The following is a 16,354-nucleotide window of genomic DNA, read 5'->3' on the forward strand; positions in this document are numbered from 1 at the left end:
TTATAAATTTTATCTCATTTAATCCTCACAACAGGTAGGGGCATTATTTTTTTTTAATTTTTAAAAATTTTTTATAATTATAACATTTTCTTTGACAGTACATATTCATAGGTAATTTTTTTTAAACAACATTATCCCTTGTACTCCCTTCTGTTCCAAGTTTTTCCCCTCCTTCCTTCCACCCCCTCCCCTAGATGGCAGACATTCCCATACATATTAAATATCTTATAGTATATCCTAGGTACAATATATATGTGCAGAACTGAATTTTGTTGTTGTTGTTGCAAAGGAAGAATTTGATCTCTTAAGTGGAACAGTCATTTTGATAAATTTCCTCCAGCTATGTGTGATTATATTCAATTAGGGATAGTAATGTTTTTCACTTGTAACTGGTTCACTGCTAGTCTCTCTGTCCAAAGACTCTCTGGATTCTTTCATTATAGAAATTCGCTTATGATGCTGAGGTATCTCCTTCCTTCTAGGAAAAACTGCCTTCATGCTAAGAAGCTACAGAAGCAAACATGAAGAATAAAGGAAATTCTGCAATGAAATGTGAAGAATGTTTGATGATTCCATTTATACTGGTTAAGTAATAACTATGTATTAACAAAGTGTAGATTCCTTTTTCTATTAGAAAAAAAGGTTAAAAAAGGACTGCTTCTTTAGCTTTCATGTTTTCAAGAGAATGAAATAACCCTGGAAAGAATAACAAATCACACTTACATAGCACTTTAAGCCGTCTAAAACATTTTCTTCACAATAGAATTGTAAAGAGCTCAGATAACATTCTCCACATTTTACATATAAGGAAACTGAAGTTTCAAGAATTTAAATGCTTTTTGTCTTTGATTGCACTAGAAGTGAATGTTTAAGGCTGGATTTTAATTAAGCCATCCTAATATTAAATCCAGGGTTTTATCTACTTTGTTATGTTAACTTTCAAGTCCTATAAGACAGAAGAGTTACAAAGAGAAAATGAAGATGAAAATGTATCTGAAGAGTTTGAGAAGAATCTCATAAAAGAAAAGTAAAGAAGTAAGAAGTATAATTGGATATCTGGAGTTATAACACAATTATGAGTCTTTTTTCTATACTGAACTACATCTTCTTAATAGGAAACATTTTCCTTTGCTCCAAAAACTGATTTTGTAACCTTATAGGTGATTCCAGAAGTAAGTCCAGTAATAGTCAAAGGTAAGAAGAGGATTTGTGTAGAAAGTATTGCTGACTCCCTGATGATATGCACAAAGGCAGGTAATTTTTTTTTACCTGATAGATAATATAGAAGAATGCTATCTTTTTTTGGAGGAGTGATCTAGATTGTATGTATAAGAGATATTTAGTTTTGAGATGAATTAGAAGAAACAAGTAATTTCAAATAATTGAAAGACTTTCTAAAGTATAATGACTTAGACTTGTATTGCTTGGTTTTATAAGGAAGAATTATGAGCAGAAACATAAAGTTGCAGAGAAAAATAATTATACTCAACATAGATAAAAATGTTCATAACAATTAGAGCTATGCAAAACCAGAACAAGGTATTTGTAGATATAGTGGATTCCTTCATTGAAGCTCACCAAAGCTAGATAATTAGTTGATAGGAAGATTATATAAAAGATTCTTGTTTAGGTATGAGTTGAACTAAATTCCAATTCATAACAAATCTGACATCATAATAGAAATTATAAAATTACATTTTTAAAAACATACAAAAGGATATAAACCTATAGATTACTACAATATCCTGGTGATTACTATTAGAATAAAAATGACCACAAAAAGGAATTCAGGAAGTGCTGTTAGGGAGTATGAAATATATACAATATATATAATTTCATTGTTGTTGTTTTTGCTGTTCAATTTTAGTCATATCTGATTCTTCTTGACCAAATTTGGGGCTTTCTCATCAAAGATAGTGGAATAGTTGGTAATTTCCTTCTCGAGCTCATTTTGCAGATGAGGAACCAAGGCAAACAAAGTTAAGTGAATTGACCAAGCTCACACATTTAGAAGTTGTCTGAGGCTAGATGTGAACCCAAGATTTTGAATCTTTCTGATTTTAGTTCCAGCACTCTATACATTGTGTCATCTGGTCCCCCTGCCTTCATTACTTCTGCCTATTGAAACCCATTATTTAATAAGAAAAAGATAAATATGAACAGTATATGAATTATTTATTGCTAATAATTAATAAGTTTTAATAGGATTTTTGTATCCTATTTTACTAAAGCTATTCATTTTCTCAAGTTTTATGCATATTATATAGGATTTTCTAAGTAAATCATTAATTATGCCATCAGTGATAGAGATAATTTTATCTCCACTTTGCCTTTGTTTCTGCCTTTATTTTTCTTGTCTTATTTCCATCTCCATAATTTCTGAAACTATGATAAAAAAAACACAGAAAAGGGAACATCCTTTCTTTGTTGTATTTATACATAAAGTTTTAGTGTTTTCCATTGTATATAATGTTGAATTTGGGCTTATTTAAAAATAGGATCTAGGAAATCTTTTATGCCTAGGCTTCATAGGTAATTTTTAAGCAAAAATATTGTACTTTGTCAAAAATTCTTTATAATAACTTTTGCTTCCAAATTGCTATAAAAAGCTTCATGGAAAATATTTTATCAGAACTAGTCAGCCACAAAATGAAAGTGAGGGATAATAGTTTCATAGTCTAGTTGTTTAATTGTTATGCCCAAAATGTTAAAAATCCTACAATGTGTTGAGCAATGTACTTGGGATGATGAGATTCTATTGAAGAGACTGCACAGAATTTTGAGGCATGATAATGAATGAATTGATAAATTGAAAAAATAATAATCAGTTATATAAAAAAATTTAAAGGATACATATTTTAAAACAAATTCTTTAGTGCTTCAAACTGATGAGTATATAAGTAAGAAAAATTTTATAAGCCTTTATAAACAGTTCAAATAGATAATTACAGTTTATTTTATCAAAAATGAAATAATTGAAACATTTCTAAATAAAAATTTGATTAAACAACATGTCACAAAATGAGTTACAGTAAATATTATCTTCATAATAGTTATAATATCACCTATATTTTGGTTTTGGTAACAACCATAGGCAATTAAAAATAAGTCAATGAATTAAAATTGTTTATTTCCTCTCTACATTGAATATGACAATTGTATTTTATAATTACATAGTATTTTGAGGTGAAAAGTACTCTCATTTTCATGCTCATTTGATCTTCCCAAGAATCCTGTGCCACTAGAACATCTCCAGCTGATATAGATCATAATTGAAATTGAACATTCAAAAAGATTAAATAAATTATTTAAGATTGCCTTGTAAGTGGTGATCAAAGACTTGTAGCCCGATTCTCTAATCCTCTGTCCACTATTTTTTTGAAAGGACCAATTTGCTTAAATTGCCATTGTTATAAACAAATTTTCATCATCTATAATAATCCCTCATTTTTTTATTATAAAGTATTAAGTATTAGATGCATGAGGCACAGCTTTGAATATAATATACTCTTAGGCATCCTATGGGATACCAATCATCAGAAGTCCCATATCAAACTCAGCCATGACTGAACACTGAAAGATTCCCATCACTCATAATTCACAGCATCTTAAGTGAGAGAGGTGGAGTGTGAGACCAAGCAGAGTAACTGAATTGATAAAACTCTTCTTAATAAATGGTAACCCTTATTGGTCACTTAGAACCAAATAAATTACATTATCACATATTCATAAACTTTATATTGATCTAAAGCACATCATGAACATGACTTCATTCAACTCTAGTAAGAGCCTTGTAAGAAAAAAAAGTGATCATATGAAGAACTAGTCTTTTATTTTGGTGGGAAGGAGGACAAGACTAGTGTGATCCATATGTCTCATTAACTCTATATTACTGATGATAAAAATTAAAGTAAATGGAGTTTAGATGGTTTACCTAAAGTTGCATTGCTTTAAAAAGTGCCAAATTCAAGATTTAAAGCTAAGTGTTCTGCATTGCCTACTGAACCACAGTTTGTATCTTCTTCATAATGGAAGCACTCTGTTCAATGGTGGAATCTTTACCTAACATTTGATTCATGTATTTGACTCCCCTCACAATGAGATCATAGACTTATCTAGTTCAACTCAATGAAGTTCCTTGAAGATGGAGATTATGGCTCAACTCTCAAATTTGTAACTCCTTCCTTCCTTTCTCATTCCTTGTACACTACTCTTAAAAGTTTTACAAAGAGTGACATGATACTGATGATTCATTCCTCCTTCACCCATTAGATTTCTGGAATGTTATGAGTATTCTGGGATGAATCAGCTTTGGCCCTTTCTCCTTACCAACTTAAGCATCGCTTCCCAAATGTGCTTGGACTTGACACTGTAGATGATGGGGTTGAGCACAGGGGGCACTACTAAGTAGACATAGGCAACAAAAGTATACACAATGGGAGGTGCATGCCTACCAAAGTGGTGGATAATAGATACTTCAACACCAGGAATATAGAAGACCAGAACAGCTAGAATATGGGAGACACAGGTATTAAGAGCCTGGATTCGTTCTTGAGGAGATGCTAATCCCATCATTGTATGTAATATCAGCACAGGCCCTCTTCATCATGTCATCATGTCAGCATGAAAGCAGAATGAGTGAGAAAGTTGGATTTTTTCAGGGCAGAAATTCAGTCTCTTTAGCAGGAAAGGTACAAGGAAGAGAGAAACAGTGGCACGGGTCACAATAGCCATTCCAATCCTGACAATGACCCTGTTGGTAAGGATAGAAGCATAACGCAATGGGTTTGAGATGGCCACAAAGCGATCAAAGGACATGGCCAGAAGCACTGAAGATTCCACAACAGAGAAGGAATGGAGAAAGAACATCTGGATCAAGCAGGCATCAAAGGCTATGCGGCGATAATCAAACCAGAGCACAGCCAAGGTAGTGGGAAGTATGCACAAAGTGAGTCCCAAGTCAGTGAGAGACAACATAGAAAGGAAGTAATACATGGGCTGGTGCAGACTGGGAGTCCTCCTCACGGCTAGCAGGATCAGGCAGTTGCCTGTGAGAGCCAGAGTATACATAGAACAAAAGGGGATAGAGAGCCATCCATGAACAGCTTCCAGACCTGGAATGCCAATCAGCAGGAAAGCAGATGGTTGGAAGAAAGATCTGTTGTCATGGGATTGCAGAAGCAACATCATTTAAAGATGGAAGGAGTCTCTCAAAAGATGGCACTACCTCAGACTGCATACACAGAGTCAGACAGTAGATAGACCCAATATCTACAAATTTTCATCATAAATGCAGAAGGAACTGTAGACATTTTCCTCAGGTGCCAAGATGTTAAACCTTAGGTTTTGGGAAATAGTTTTACCATCCTGGTGAACAGCCATACTGTACTATATTGTTGGAGTTGTTATGTGGAAGTCCTTGATAGCTATCCTAGGATAGAAAATTTAAAAAAAAAATAAAGGTTCAAAATAGATTTCAATAAAATGTAAAGAACTGTAAGGCAGATATTTAAGGGAAGTTTATAGGGCTTACATCGCATCTCAATCCTATACGAGTGATGGATACCAGGAAATCATATATTAAGAAGCATATATTTACTACTATGTGTTATGCACCTTGATAAGCAATGGCCATACAAAATGGGGCTATGATTGCATGGTCATGTTAAAGCAAAAAAGGTTCTGCTCCCAGGCAGAATATGTAAGTGACTGTAAGAGCTAAAAATAAGGAAATAAGGCATTTTAGGTCAGAGACAGACTATTAAAAAATGGGGATGCAAAATTAAAAAAAAAAGCCAAATGAACAACTTCAAACAAACTTTATTCTTGGTTCTTGTGATAATAGAAGCCACTTATTGAATAGACTATTGAAATGGTCATCTCCTTAAGGTAGCTAATTGTGAAATACAGGCTGTTAAATTTGAAGTTGAGAAAGCCTGATTTCAAATACTATTTCAGACACTTATTAGTTTTATAATGCTTAACTAAATCACTTTCCACTATGTGCCTGTTTCATCATTTATAGGTGAAGGTAATAATAGTGCCTGCCTCCCAACATCATTGTGAACCCAAATAATATTATATATGTATATATATATATATATATATATATATATAAACATATATATGTGTGTGTGTATACATATATTTATATATATATATATAATTTCTATTGAAATGATGGGTATTATGACTACAGCTATCATGCTTCAGAAAAATCTACTCAACAGCTGAGAGGAAGGTAGATTTTAATAGGAAGAGATTTGAATGAAGGAGGTCACTTAGAAGGCTATAGAAATGTGAGAGGTAATTTAAGAAAGCAAACTGTGGATTAGCTCAAAACTACCTGGTGAGTTTGCCAGAACCAGAGTATTTTGCCAGTCATATGGAATAGCACCTTAAGACCTAACCTAGAAATGCAGGAGTAGCTTTCTAAAAGAACTGAGACTCTGGTTTGGCCCTTTCAGCAAAAAGATATCTGAAACCCTGAGATAAGAGAAGCAAAAATAAGCACAATTTTCCATTTGTAATGTTTAGTTGATTTTGCTGTGAGAAACCAAACATGGATGCAGAGTTCAACAAATTTCCAGAGCAATGCCTGGAACAAACCAGGCATGAGCAAATGTTAAAGTAATTCAATTGAGTTATCTTACCTTTCCCTCATTCTAAGCCCACCCCATCCTGTGTTTTCATGGATCTTCTTGATAATGGTATACCACAGAACAAAGGCATGGGATCATTAAAAAAGGTAATTTTATTCACCTGTCAACATCATATCTACAATGTTATTCACATTTCCTTCTTTTCTTATGACCATCACATTACTTCAGGCTCTCATAACCCTTTGTTTGGACTGATATAGTTCCTCCACCATCAGATGCTAAGCTAGAAGCTTTAAAATTGGGCTCCCTAGGATCCCCTAAATTTCCTGGACAGATTTCCTGAATTATGTTTGAATTTAAATGAGAAATAAAATTTTTTCAATTATTCACTGAAATTTATATTTCTTTCAATTTGTAATTTTTTTCTGATAATATCAGGATGCTCTCAGAAAAGTCTGGAAATACTTTCATGAATTCATTCAAAAAGAAATGTACTATGTATAAAATAATAACAATACTGTAAGATGATCAGCTGTGAATGATTTTGTTATTCTCAGCAATACAATGATCCAAGACAATTTGGAAAGACTTGATGATAAATATTATCCTTATCCAGAGAAAAAACTGATTGTGTCTGAATGTAGAATGAAACATACTTTTTTCAAACTTTGTTTTGCTTGAGGATGTTCTTTTGTGGGGTAAAATTGTTTTGATGTCCAAAAACCATGACTTTTATGGAAATGTTTTGCATAAATTTACATGTGTCTTCTCAATGTGACGGGTGGGGGGGAGGAAGGCAGAGAATCTGGAACTCAAAATTTTAAAAACAAATGTTAAAAGTTGTTTTACACATAACTGAGGAAAAATAAAATATTAACTGGATCTAAAAAATTATTTTTGAAAATGTGTCTATAGCTTTCATTGCACTGTCAAAGACACAAATGTGCCCATGAAACAAAATAGGTATAGAATCTCTCATGTTGTTCATCTTGCAAATGCTCCCAGAATGATCTTAAAGATCATTGCTTTGATCGCATCATCCCTGAAGTTCAGAAACCTTCAGTGATCCCCAACAGTATTTAAGTCCCTACACATTTTGGTCCTATTCTGCTTTCCTAGTCATCTCTTTTGTCTCTTTCACAGTATTGAACAGACATGCCTTAAGCACATCTTGTGGGTAAAGTTCTATGTAGTTAGAGACACAGTTCTATTGATAAGGATCTCATACCAGAATTTCTTACCCTAGCCTGTGTATGTTCTTTTGTTATTACCACTATACCTTTGACTAGGCAATTCCCTATATGTGCCCTGCTCTCTTCCCTCCTATCCATTAATCCATGTTACTCCTCTCCTATTTCTAAGAAATTACTTTCCAAAAGTGCTGCCATGACTTTCCTCTAGGATTAAATGTAGGACTCTAATTCAGTAAAAGTTATTTCCTAGGGAAAAGGAGAATCAGTCTTTCTGCAATAGAAGATTTTATTTTTTGATTTGTCTCCTCTATACCAATCAAAATGTTTTCATTCAGAAATGACTTCAAACCCTCCCAAGTCTTAATTCAGATTCAGATTTAGCCTTGAAATCTAAAATTTTGTGTCATTCAAAAATTTTTAACTCCACAATTTCAAACATTTATCCAAACTAAACTTCCCCATAATGGTCATAATTGGTAGGTGATATAAATGGGAGTTGGTATTAGTGATTAGTATAAGGGTGGAAAAATAAGTGGAAAATTTCCTTAGCTTTTCCCCTTATCTTTCTTTCTTTTTCTTAAAGAGGGAACCATGAATGAAGACACAGGTTAAATGAAGTGGGAACAGGAGGGTGAGGAGAGATAAATATAGAAAATTTACATTCATGAAATTTGCCTCTCCTAAGGACAATACACTATGAAGACTGAGAAGTTACTGTGAATTGAGTCATACAGAATCATTTTACATGTGCCAAATATTTTATCCACTGCCAGTTCCCCTCCATATTTCTGCATGACAAATAGTAATAATAAAAATAACAAATAGTTACTAAATATAAAGCATTTTAAGATTTGCAAAAATGTTTCTGTGTTTATTAACTCATTTGCATTGATGTTGCTCACAACTTTGTGAAGTTAGTGCTATCATCTTCATTTTATAAATTAGGAAATGGAAGTTAGGATGTTAAATGGCTTTTCCAGCAGTGAACCTCTCTTCATGTGACATCTACTATGTCATCTCATTATTTCATATAATTCCTTTGGTACTTATTTTTCTCATTTGCAAAATAAGTGTCATAATAATTATTGTTCTATCTAAGTTATATAATGAGAAAATCAGTCATGAAAATGTCTTGTAAAATTTGTTCATTTTTCTGGTTTTGTCTTTTCAATTATTATTATGAATAGTATTCACATCATCTTCCCCAGGTATCCCTCCTTTTCTGCATATAGAGTTGGGTTCAATACATTCTACTCCATTAGTCACAGAAAGTAAAAAAGGAGAAGCAGAGAGGAGAAACGGAAATGAAGTCTGCAATCCCTACCTTTGGTCTTCACTTGTCTTCAGTGGTAGGGAGGAAAAGGTTTCAAAGGAGAGGGGAAACTGAAATATACTAAATACCAGATCTGCAAGAAGGAACCAATTTGAAATACTATGTATGAATGTACGTATGTATGCATATATATATATGTACATATGTATGTATGTATGTATTTACCTATCTATCTATCTATCCTTTTTTCTCTCTCCTTGGGTTCAACAAGAGATTCTTCCCTCATGGTTCTCACCAAGAATTCTATAAGCCTATAAAATAGAGGAAATGTCACCAAGAAGGGAAGGAATGGAAAGAGAATAAAGGGGGAAAAGACTGAGGAAGGTGTCAGGTGTCCAGAAATGGGAAATGATTGAGTCAGAAGTGAAACAAGGATGGAAAAAAGCTTTGACTTTTGCTCAATCAGCAAGCATTTTACTAAGTACTGGCTGAGCCAGTAGCTATGCTAATTACTATGAATAAAAACTAAAAAGGGAGACCTAGTTCTTTCCCTTAAATAATTCATGCCTTAGTGGGGAAATAAGACACTTTCATTGATAAGTAAATGCAAAATATATGCAGTGTGTGTGTGTGTGTGTGTGTGTGTGTGTGTGTAGAAGGAAGTATTAACAACTTGTAGTATTTGGAAAGGCATCTTATATCAAAGGAGAGAATTGTAGTATAGATACTGGTGGAGAACAGGACAATACTATGGATTCCAATTGGCAGAGATCAGGATGGAGAGTCTTCTAAAAATGGTTAGCCTATTCATTAGCAGTTGAAGGTTGAATTTTTTGTTTGGAAGAGAGTTTATAGGATAGTTTGGGAGAAGAAAGGGAGAGAATCAGCCAGGAGAATAATAGTGCTATTCTTTCCAAGAATGGGGATAAAAGATATTTAAGGAATTTAGGAGGAAAGATAATGAGCTCTGTTTGGGGTCTTTTGACTTTGAAATGCCCACCTTAAGCTGAGCTGGAAGATATGTAGAACTGCAGTTCAGGAGAGAAGGGAAGGGTTGGTATATGGATTTGGGATTTTTGTGCATAGAAGGAATAGTTGAATCTATGAAGCTGTAAACAAAAAAGATCAAGATTTAGAAGTAGAAGTTCTTAAAGTAGATAAGCATGGAAGTCCTGTACTAAAGAAAACTAGAACTCAAGGAGCACTTACAGACTGAACTTTCTGGACTATGAAGCTGTTAATTCAAAGTGTGACTAAGAAAATTATTTACTTTAACTCCATGGTCCTCTGTCTCTTTTTCCATAAAGTGAATAAATTGGACTATATCCTTAAGATATATTTTATTTTTAATAACCTAAATTCTAGCAATCATCTTTTTGAGAAAATATGGTATTAACCATACTATCTTCCACCAAAACACACTTGTACACAGGGATCCTCCTCAAGTACTTCCTTCTTCCTGAAGAATTTGTTATAGTAAAGCTTTAGCAATAACACATAAGTATTCAGAAGCTAAGATTTGAGTATTCATGAGAAATGAACTATTGTGGAAAATGTCCTGATCTTCCCATTAGTAAAAACCATTCTGTCTCAACTATTTATTGACCTAATATCCTTGAGTAGATCAGTTGTTTTTTATTCTGGCTTTCCAGTTCTATAAAATGAGAACAAGATGATCATTAAATTCTTGTTGAGCTTTAATATTCTATGATTCTAAGAAAAGAAGACTGAGATGGCTCATAAAGATTTTAGCTAATTCTTTAAAGGAGAGAAACACTTGTTCCCAGTTCCTCTCAGCTACCTTAGCCAGGTTACCTACTTACTACCTACCATTTCAATTGACTGCCTTCATAAGACTCACAGAATGCACATTGGAATGAGTGTTCTAGAATATAAGGCCATATTTCTGGTAAGAGTAGTCTGGGTCACGTGAAGGCAATCAATTATAGCCCACTTTTGATTACACTGAACTGTATTATCTAGACAAAGGGTTCTTAAACTGGTATATATACTGACTCCCTAGGATTTTGGATATAGATCTCAGGATATCTATGAATTTGAATAGGAAAAATTCATTTAAATTTTCATTTAAAAATAATTGATTTTCTTTGGAATTGTGAATTTTATTTTATACCTTTAAAAAGAATCAAGTTTTTCGACAGGTTTCACCAGACCACTAAAAGTCCATAAGATTTTTTTAAAAAGAGTTTAAGGGTCTCTGATAAATACCTTAGTATTTATCTAGTTGCTATTTTCTATCAATTCTTTTTTGTCACAAAAGCTTTCATCAAGTTTAGGGCCAAGGGAAGAAAATATCTGATACAGATTCATTGTTTATGAGTGGTTCTTGTGAGAGAAGGTACTAAACCAGGTGCCAAAGAAGGAAGAATCAGGAAGATCCAATGAAATTAGTTTATTTTCCATAAATCTCAAGTATCTAATCCTACTATTCTGGAATAATGAAGACAGAGCTAATGAAATCTGTACATCACATCACTAACCTCAGCTTTTCATAATAGTTGAATTCTTCAGTTCAGTCTCATGTTGTCATGGGCTCAGTTAATAGATCTACTCTGCCTATCCCTTATACCTCTGCCTAAGAAAGCATTCATGAAGCCTCCAGGCCCCTAGAGATTAAAGGGCTCTGAGATGAGAATCTCTGACTTTTAAGGTCTCAGAGATTATGTTGTCTATTTAGCCATTTATGGATGTTTTCAGATGGGAATGGAATTCAGGTGGAGAATTCAGGTGGGAAGGGAAGTAAGAAGGGCTCCAGAATGAGGAAAGTGTTAAAAGGTTGTTGCATTTGTGCTTCCAGTGCTTAATACAATCTTTGACACATATAAGCTTTTAGCATAAGTTTTTATTTGTTTTATTTATTTATTTTCTCACTATCTATATGGTCACTTAGTAACAACCCTCTGGATTCAGGGTAGAAGGGAAGAATCTGAATTTTTGAAGGATAGATCAATGAATTAATCAAGCAATCAGTCTTTTCTGAATGCCTTGGAGATCTATCCTTGTTTTCCACAATGAAATGCAGTATAGGGACCATATGAAACCTGTCTTCAGGATCTCTAGTCTTTCATAGCCATGAGACATTACTCTCAAAGCTTTTAATTTGACCAACCCTTTTTATTATGTAGAGTCTCTCTGGAAGCTTTTAGGATCAATGGATCAGAGATATTCTTGTTATTAGTCTTTACTTTGCACTTAAATGGATTTTTCTTCAGCGAAAATTTTTCATGGAGTAAAGATCACAAGGTGGAAGGCATCCCTAATTCCTTAGTTCAGACTTGTGTTGAATGGGGTAGTCTTACTGATGGGGTAATAGTGGCATGTGTCTAATTTTACCTACCAAATCAGTTAGAAAAAAAGAGGAAAGAATTGTGGAAGATCTTTGAAAAGAATCTTGATATTCTTTTGACTTCATTGGCTAGGTACCCCAGTATATCATGTTGGAAGAGTGTTATATTTTTGTAACTCATAAGTGAATCTTGACTTGATTCCTTAAGGTTACCTACCCTGGAATCTATTCAGTGCAATTTAATTCAATTCATCAATTATTTATTAAATACCCATTATGTAAAGAGTTTGCTAAGCATTTGGGTTTATAAAGACACAAAAGAGAATCCCTACCCTGAAGTAACATACATTTTATTTGATACAGGCTCAAACATCTGGAGCTAGAAGAGACATTAAAGGTTATCTCCCTCAATCATCTCATTTACAGATGAGGAAATTGACTATTAGAGAGATTAAGTGACTTTTCAAAGTAATATGGTAGTGATTGAGAGATCTGGAATTTTAATCCCAGACCTACAACTTCAAGTTCAGTGTTCTTCCTGCCACATCACTGAGTCCCTTAAGATTATTTAGAAATAGTATTTTAACACCAGTGACTTCACTAGCCAAATAAATGTAAGTTCTATGACTTCTTGGGATATGCACATAAATTAGGAAATTATTTTTCTTTTGTAAACATAATTGTTGCCCTTAGTTCTTGTAGAAGGCTGAAATGACATCACTATTTTAGAGTGAATGTACAGTAGCTAACTCTGGCTGATCTAACCAATATAATCTCAGAATGCTCTACCACAGTCTGGCCACAAATAGTCCATGGGCTATTTGAAAATGTCGCTAAATTTGAGCATTTCACATTTCTTTTGAGCTATTGAAATTCTGTTTTGCCCATGGAACACAATGTTCTACCAAATCTCAGGACAGCTCAGCTGTGAGGAAGAAGATCCTAGAAAAGAGGGTACATGCTGGAATAATAACTCTCCATGGTAACAAATTTTGGATAGGGAGAATACAGAAGAAAGTACTGTCATGTGAAGGGACTTAGGAAATAGTACTAATTAGACCTCTAAAACCATATAATGGTGGGTCAACAGAACAAGCACACTTATCCTGTTGACATTTCTTGATAAATTTCAGGATTTAGTGAAGTCATGTTGGTCAATTAATTACTCAGAATAATAATGAAAATTAATGCTTATAAACTTTTTATGGTTAGAAAACATATCACATATGACATCTCATAACAGTCCCAAAGAAAAAGTATGAAATGAGGCTGTAAACTGTGCATACCATTTGAACCAGCAGTCTTTACTGGATCTGTATTCCAAAGAGATCATAAAAAGGAAAAAAAATCTACATATGCAAAAATGTTACAGGATCCCTTTTTGTAAGTAGAAAGAAATTGGAAACTGAGTGGAGACCATTAGTTGTGGTGTAGCTGAATCAGTTGTGATATATGAATATAATGGAATTTTTTTATTCTATAAGAAATGATCAGCAGGCTGATTTCAGAAAAGCCTGAAAACATGTACATGAACTGAATAATGAAGTGAGTAGAACCAAGAGAACATTGTACACAGCAACAACAAGATTATGTGATGATCAATTTTGATGGACTTGACTTTTTCAATAATGAGGTGATTCCTGATGTATTGTTGGTGGAGTTGTGAAAGAATCCAACCATTCTGGAGAGCAATCTATAATTATGCCCCAAAAGTTATTAAACTGTGCATACCCTTTGACCCAGCAGTGCTACTCCTGGGCTTATATCCCAAGGAAATACTAAAGAAGGGAAAGGGACCTGTATGTGCCAAAATGTTTGTGGCATCCCTTTTCATAGTGGCTAGAAGCTGGAAAATGAATGGATGTCCATCAATTGGAGAATGGTTGGGTAAATTATGGTATATGAATGTTATGGAATATTATTGTTCTGTAAGAAATGATCAACAGGATGAATACAGAGAGGCTTGGAGAGACTTACATCAACTGATGCTGAGTGAAATGAGCAGAACTAGGAGATCATTATATACTTCAACAATGATACTGTATGAGCATGTATTCTGATGGAAGTGGATATCTTCAACATAGAGAAGAGCTAATCCAATTCCAATGATCAATGATCGGCAGAATCAGCTACACTCAGAAAAGGAACACTGGGAAATGAGTGTAAACTGTTAGCATTTTTTGTTTTTCTCCCCAGATTATTTTTATCTTCTGAATCCAATTCTACCTTTGCAACAACAATAACAACAAAATTCGGTTCTGCACATATATACTGTACCTAGAATATACTATAAGCTGGAAAATGAATGGATGTCCATCAATTGGAGAATGGTTGGGTAAATTATGGTATATGAATGTTATGGAATATTATTGTTCTGTAAGAAATGATCAACAGGATGAATACAGAGAGGCTTGGAGAGACTTACATCAACTGATGCTGAGTGAAATGAGCAGAACTAGGAGATCATTATATACTTCAACAATGATACTGTATGAGCATGTATTCTGATGGAAGTGGATATCTTCAACATAGAGAAGAGCTAATCCAATTCCAATGATCAATGATCGGCAGAATCAGCTACACTCAGAAAAGGAACACTGGGAAATGAGTGTAAACTGTTAGCATTTTTTGTTTTTCTCCCCAGATTATTTTTATCTTCTGAATCCAATTCTACCTTTGCAACAACAATAACAACAAAATTCGGTTCTGCACATATATACTGTACCTAGAATATACTATAAAATATTTAATATGTATGGGAATGTCTGCCATCTAGGGGAGGGGGTGGAAGGAAGGAGGGGAAAAATTCAGAACAGAAGGGAATACAAGGGATAATGTTGTAAAAAATTACCTATACATATGTACTGTCAAAAAATGTTATAATTATAAAATTAATAAAAAAGAAGGAATAAAATTTTTTTAAAAAAATAATGAGGTGATTCAAGGCAGTTCCAATAGACTTGTGATGGAAAGAGCTATCCCCATCCAGAGAGAGAACTACAGAGACCAAATGTGGATCAAAGCATAGGCTTTTCACCTTTGTTCTTGTTGTTTGTTTGCTTCTTTTTTTCTTTCTCATTTTTTTTCCTTTTTGTCTGATTTTCATTGTGCAGATGACAAATGTGGAAATATTTTTAGAAGAATTGCACATGTTTGACCTATATTTGATTGCTTACAATTTAGGGAAAGGGGTAGAGAGAAGGGGGGGGGAGAAAAATTTAAAAGACAAAGTTTTGTAAGGGTGAATGTTTAACAGTATCTTTGCATGTAATTTGAAAAATAAACTTTTATTTAAAAAGAAAAAATAAAAAAGTAGAAAACATAAAACCTGAAGAATCTTGTGAATGTAGTATGAATGTATGTGTTATTAGCTCTACTTTTTTAGATGCAAAAAGGAACACCAAAAGAATTTATGAGTCCTATGTAAAATCATACTTAGGAAACAGCAGTTTCTTGAGCCTTTGAGAATTCTGTCTTCAAGTCTAATTTTATTGCCACAATACTGTGCTATCTTTCTTCTTCATGGTAATAGGAACATATTTTTCTACACTAGAGTCAGTATTCTCTACCTGATACATTTATTGGGTAATTGTTATCACATCAGGCTAGTATAATAGAATAGTATGTAGTTCCCTCTTTTTTATATACCATTTTAAGATTTACAATGTATTCTTCATTTATTTTGTTATTATTGTCTTGTAAGATATGTTATTATTAATTTCATTTAAAGTGGAAAAACTGAGGGTGGAGAAGTCCAGAACGTTATCTATTGGAATGGGACTTTAAAAAATATCTAATTCTAACCACTGAACTTTCATCTTGCCTCTAGAGTTTGACATCTCTTCCCTTCAATATCTACATACTAAAGGCTTTGCCAAAACAAATTCACTTTGTTTATGATTATGATTATATTCATAGTTCCCACCCCAACTCAACCGTCATTAGTTTCCTAAGATCCTAGAACTATTGCCTAAAGAAA

At 33.5% G+C, this 16,354-nt stretch overlaps 1 protein-coding gene across 1 annotated transcript; it reads right to left on the bottom strand.

The window, feature by feature from the left end:
- Nucleotides 1-4,305: 4,305 nt before the first annotated feature.
- On the bottom strand, nt 4,306-5,187 carry LOC141559850 (olfactory receptor 51I2-like). The gene is given in 1 exon segment (XM_074297506.1): nt 4,306-5,187. A coding segment is annotated over 1 exon segment (882 nt).
- Nucleotides 5,188-16,354: the final 11,167 nt, after the last annotated feature.

The sequence above is a fragment of the Sminthopsis crassicaudata genome, chromosome 3 (assembly GCF_048593235.1).
Source record: "Sminthopsis crassicaudata isolate SCR6 chromosome 3, ASM4859323v1, whole genome shotgun sequence".
Lineage (NCBI taxonomy): Eukaryota > Metazoa > Chordata > Mammalia > Dasyuromorphia > Dasyuridae > Sminthopsis > Sminthopsis crassicaudata.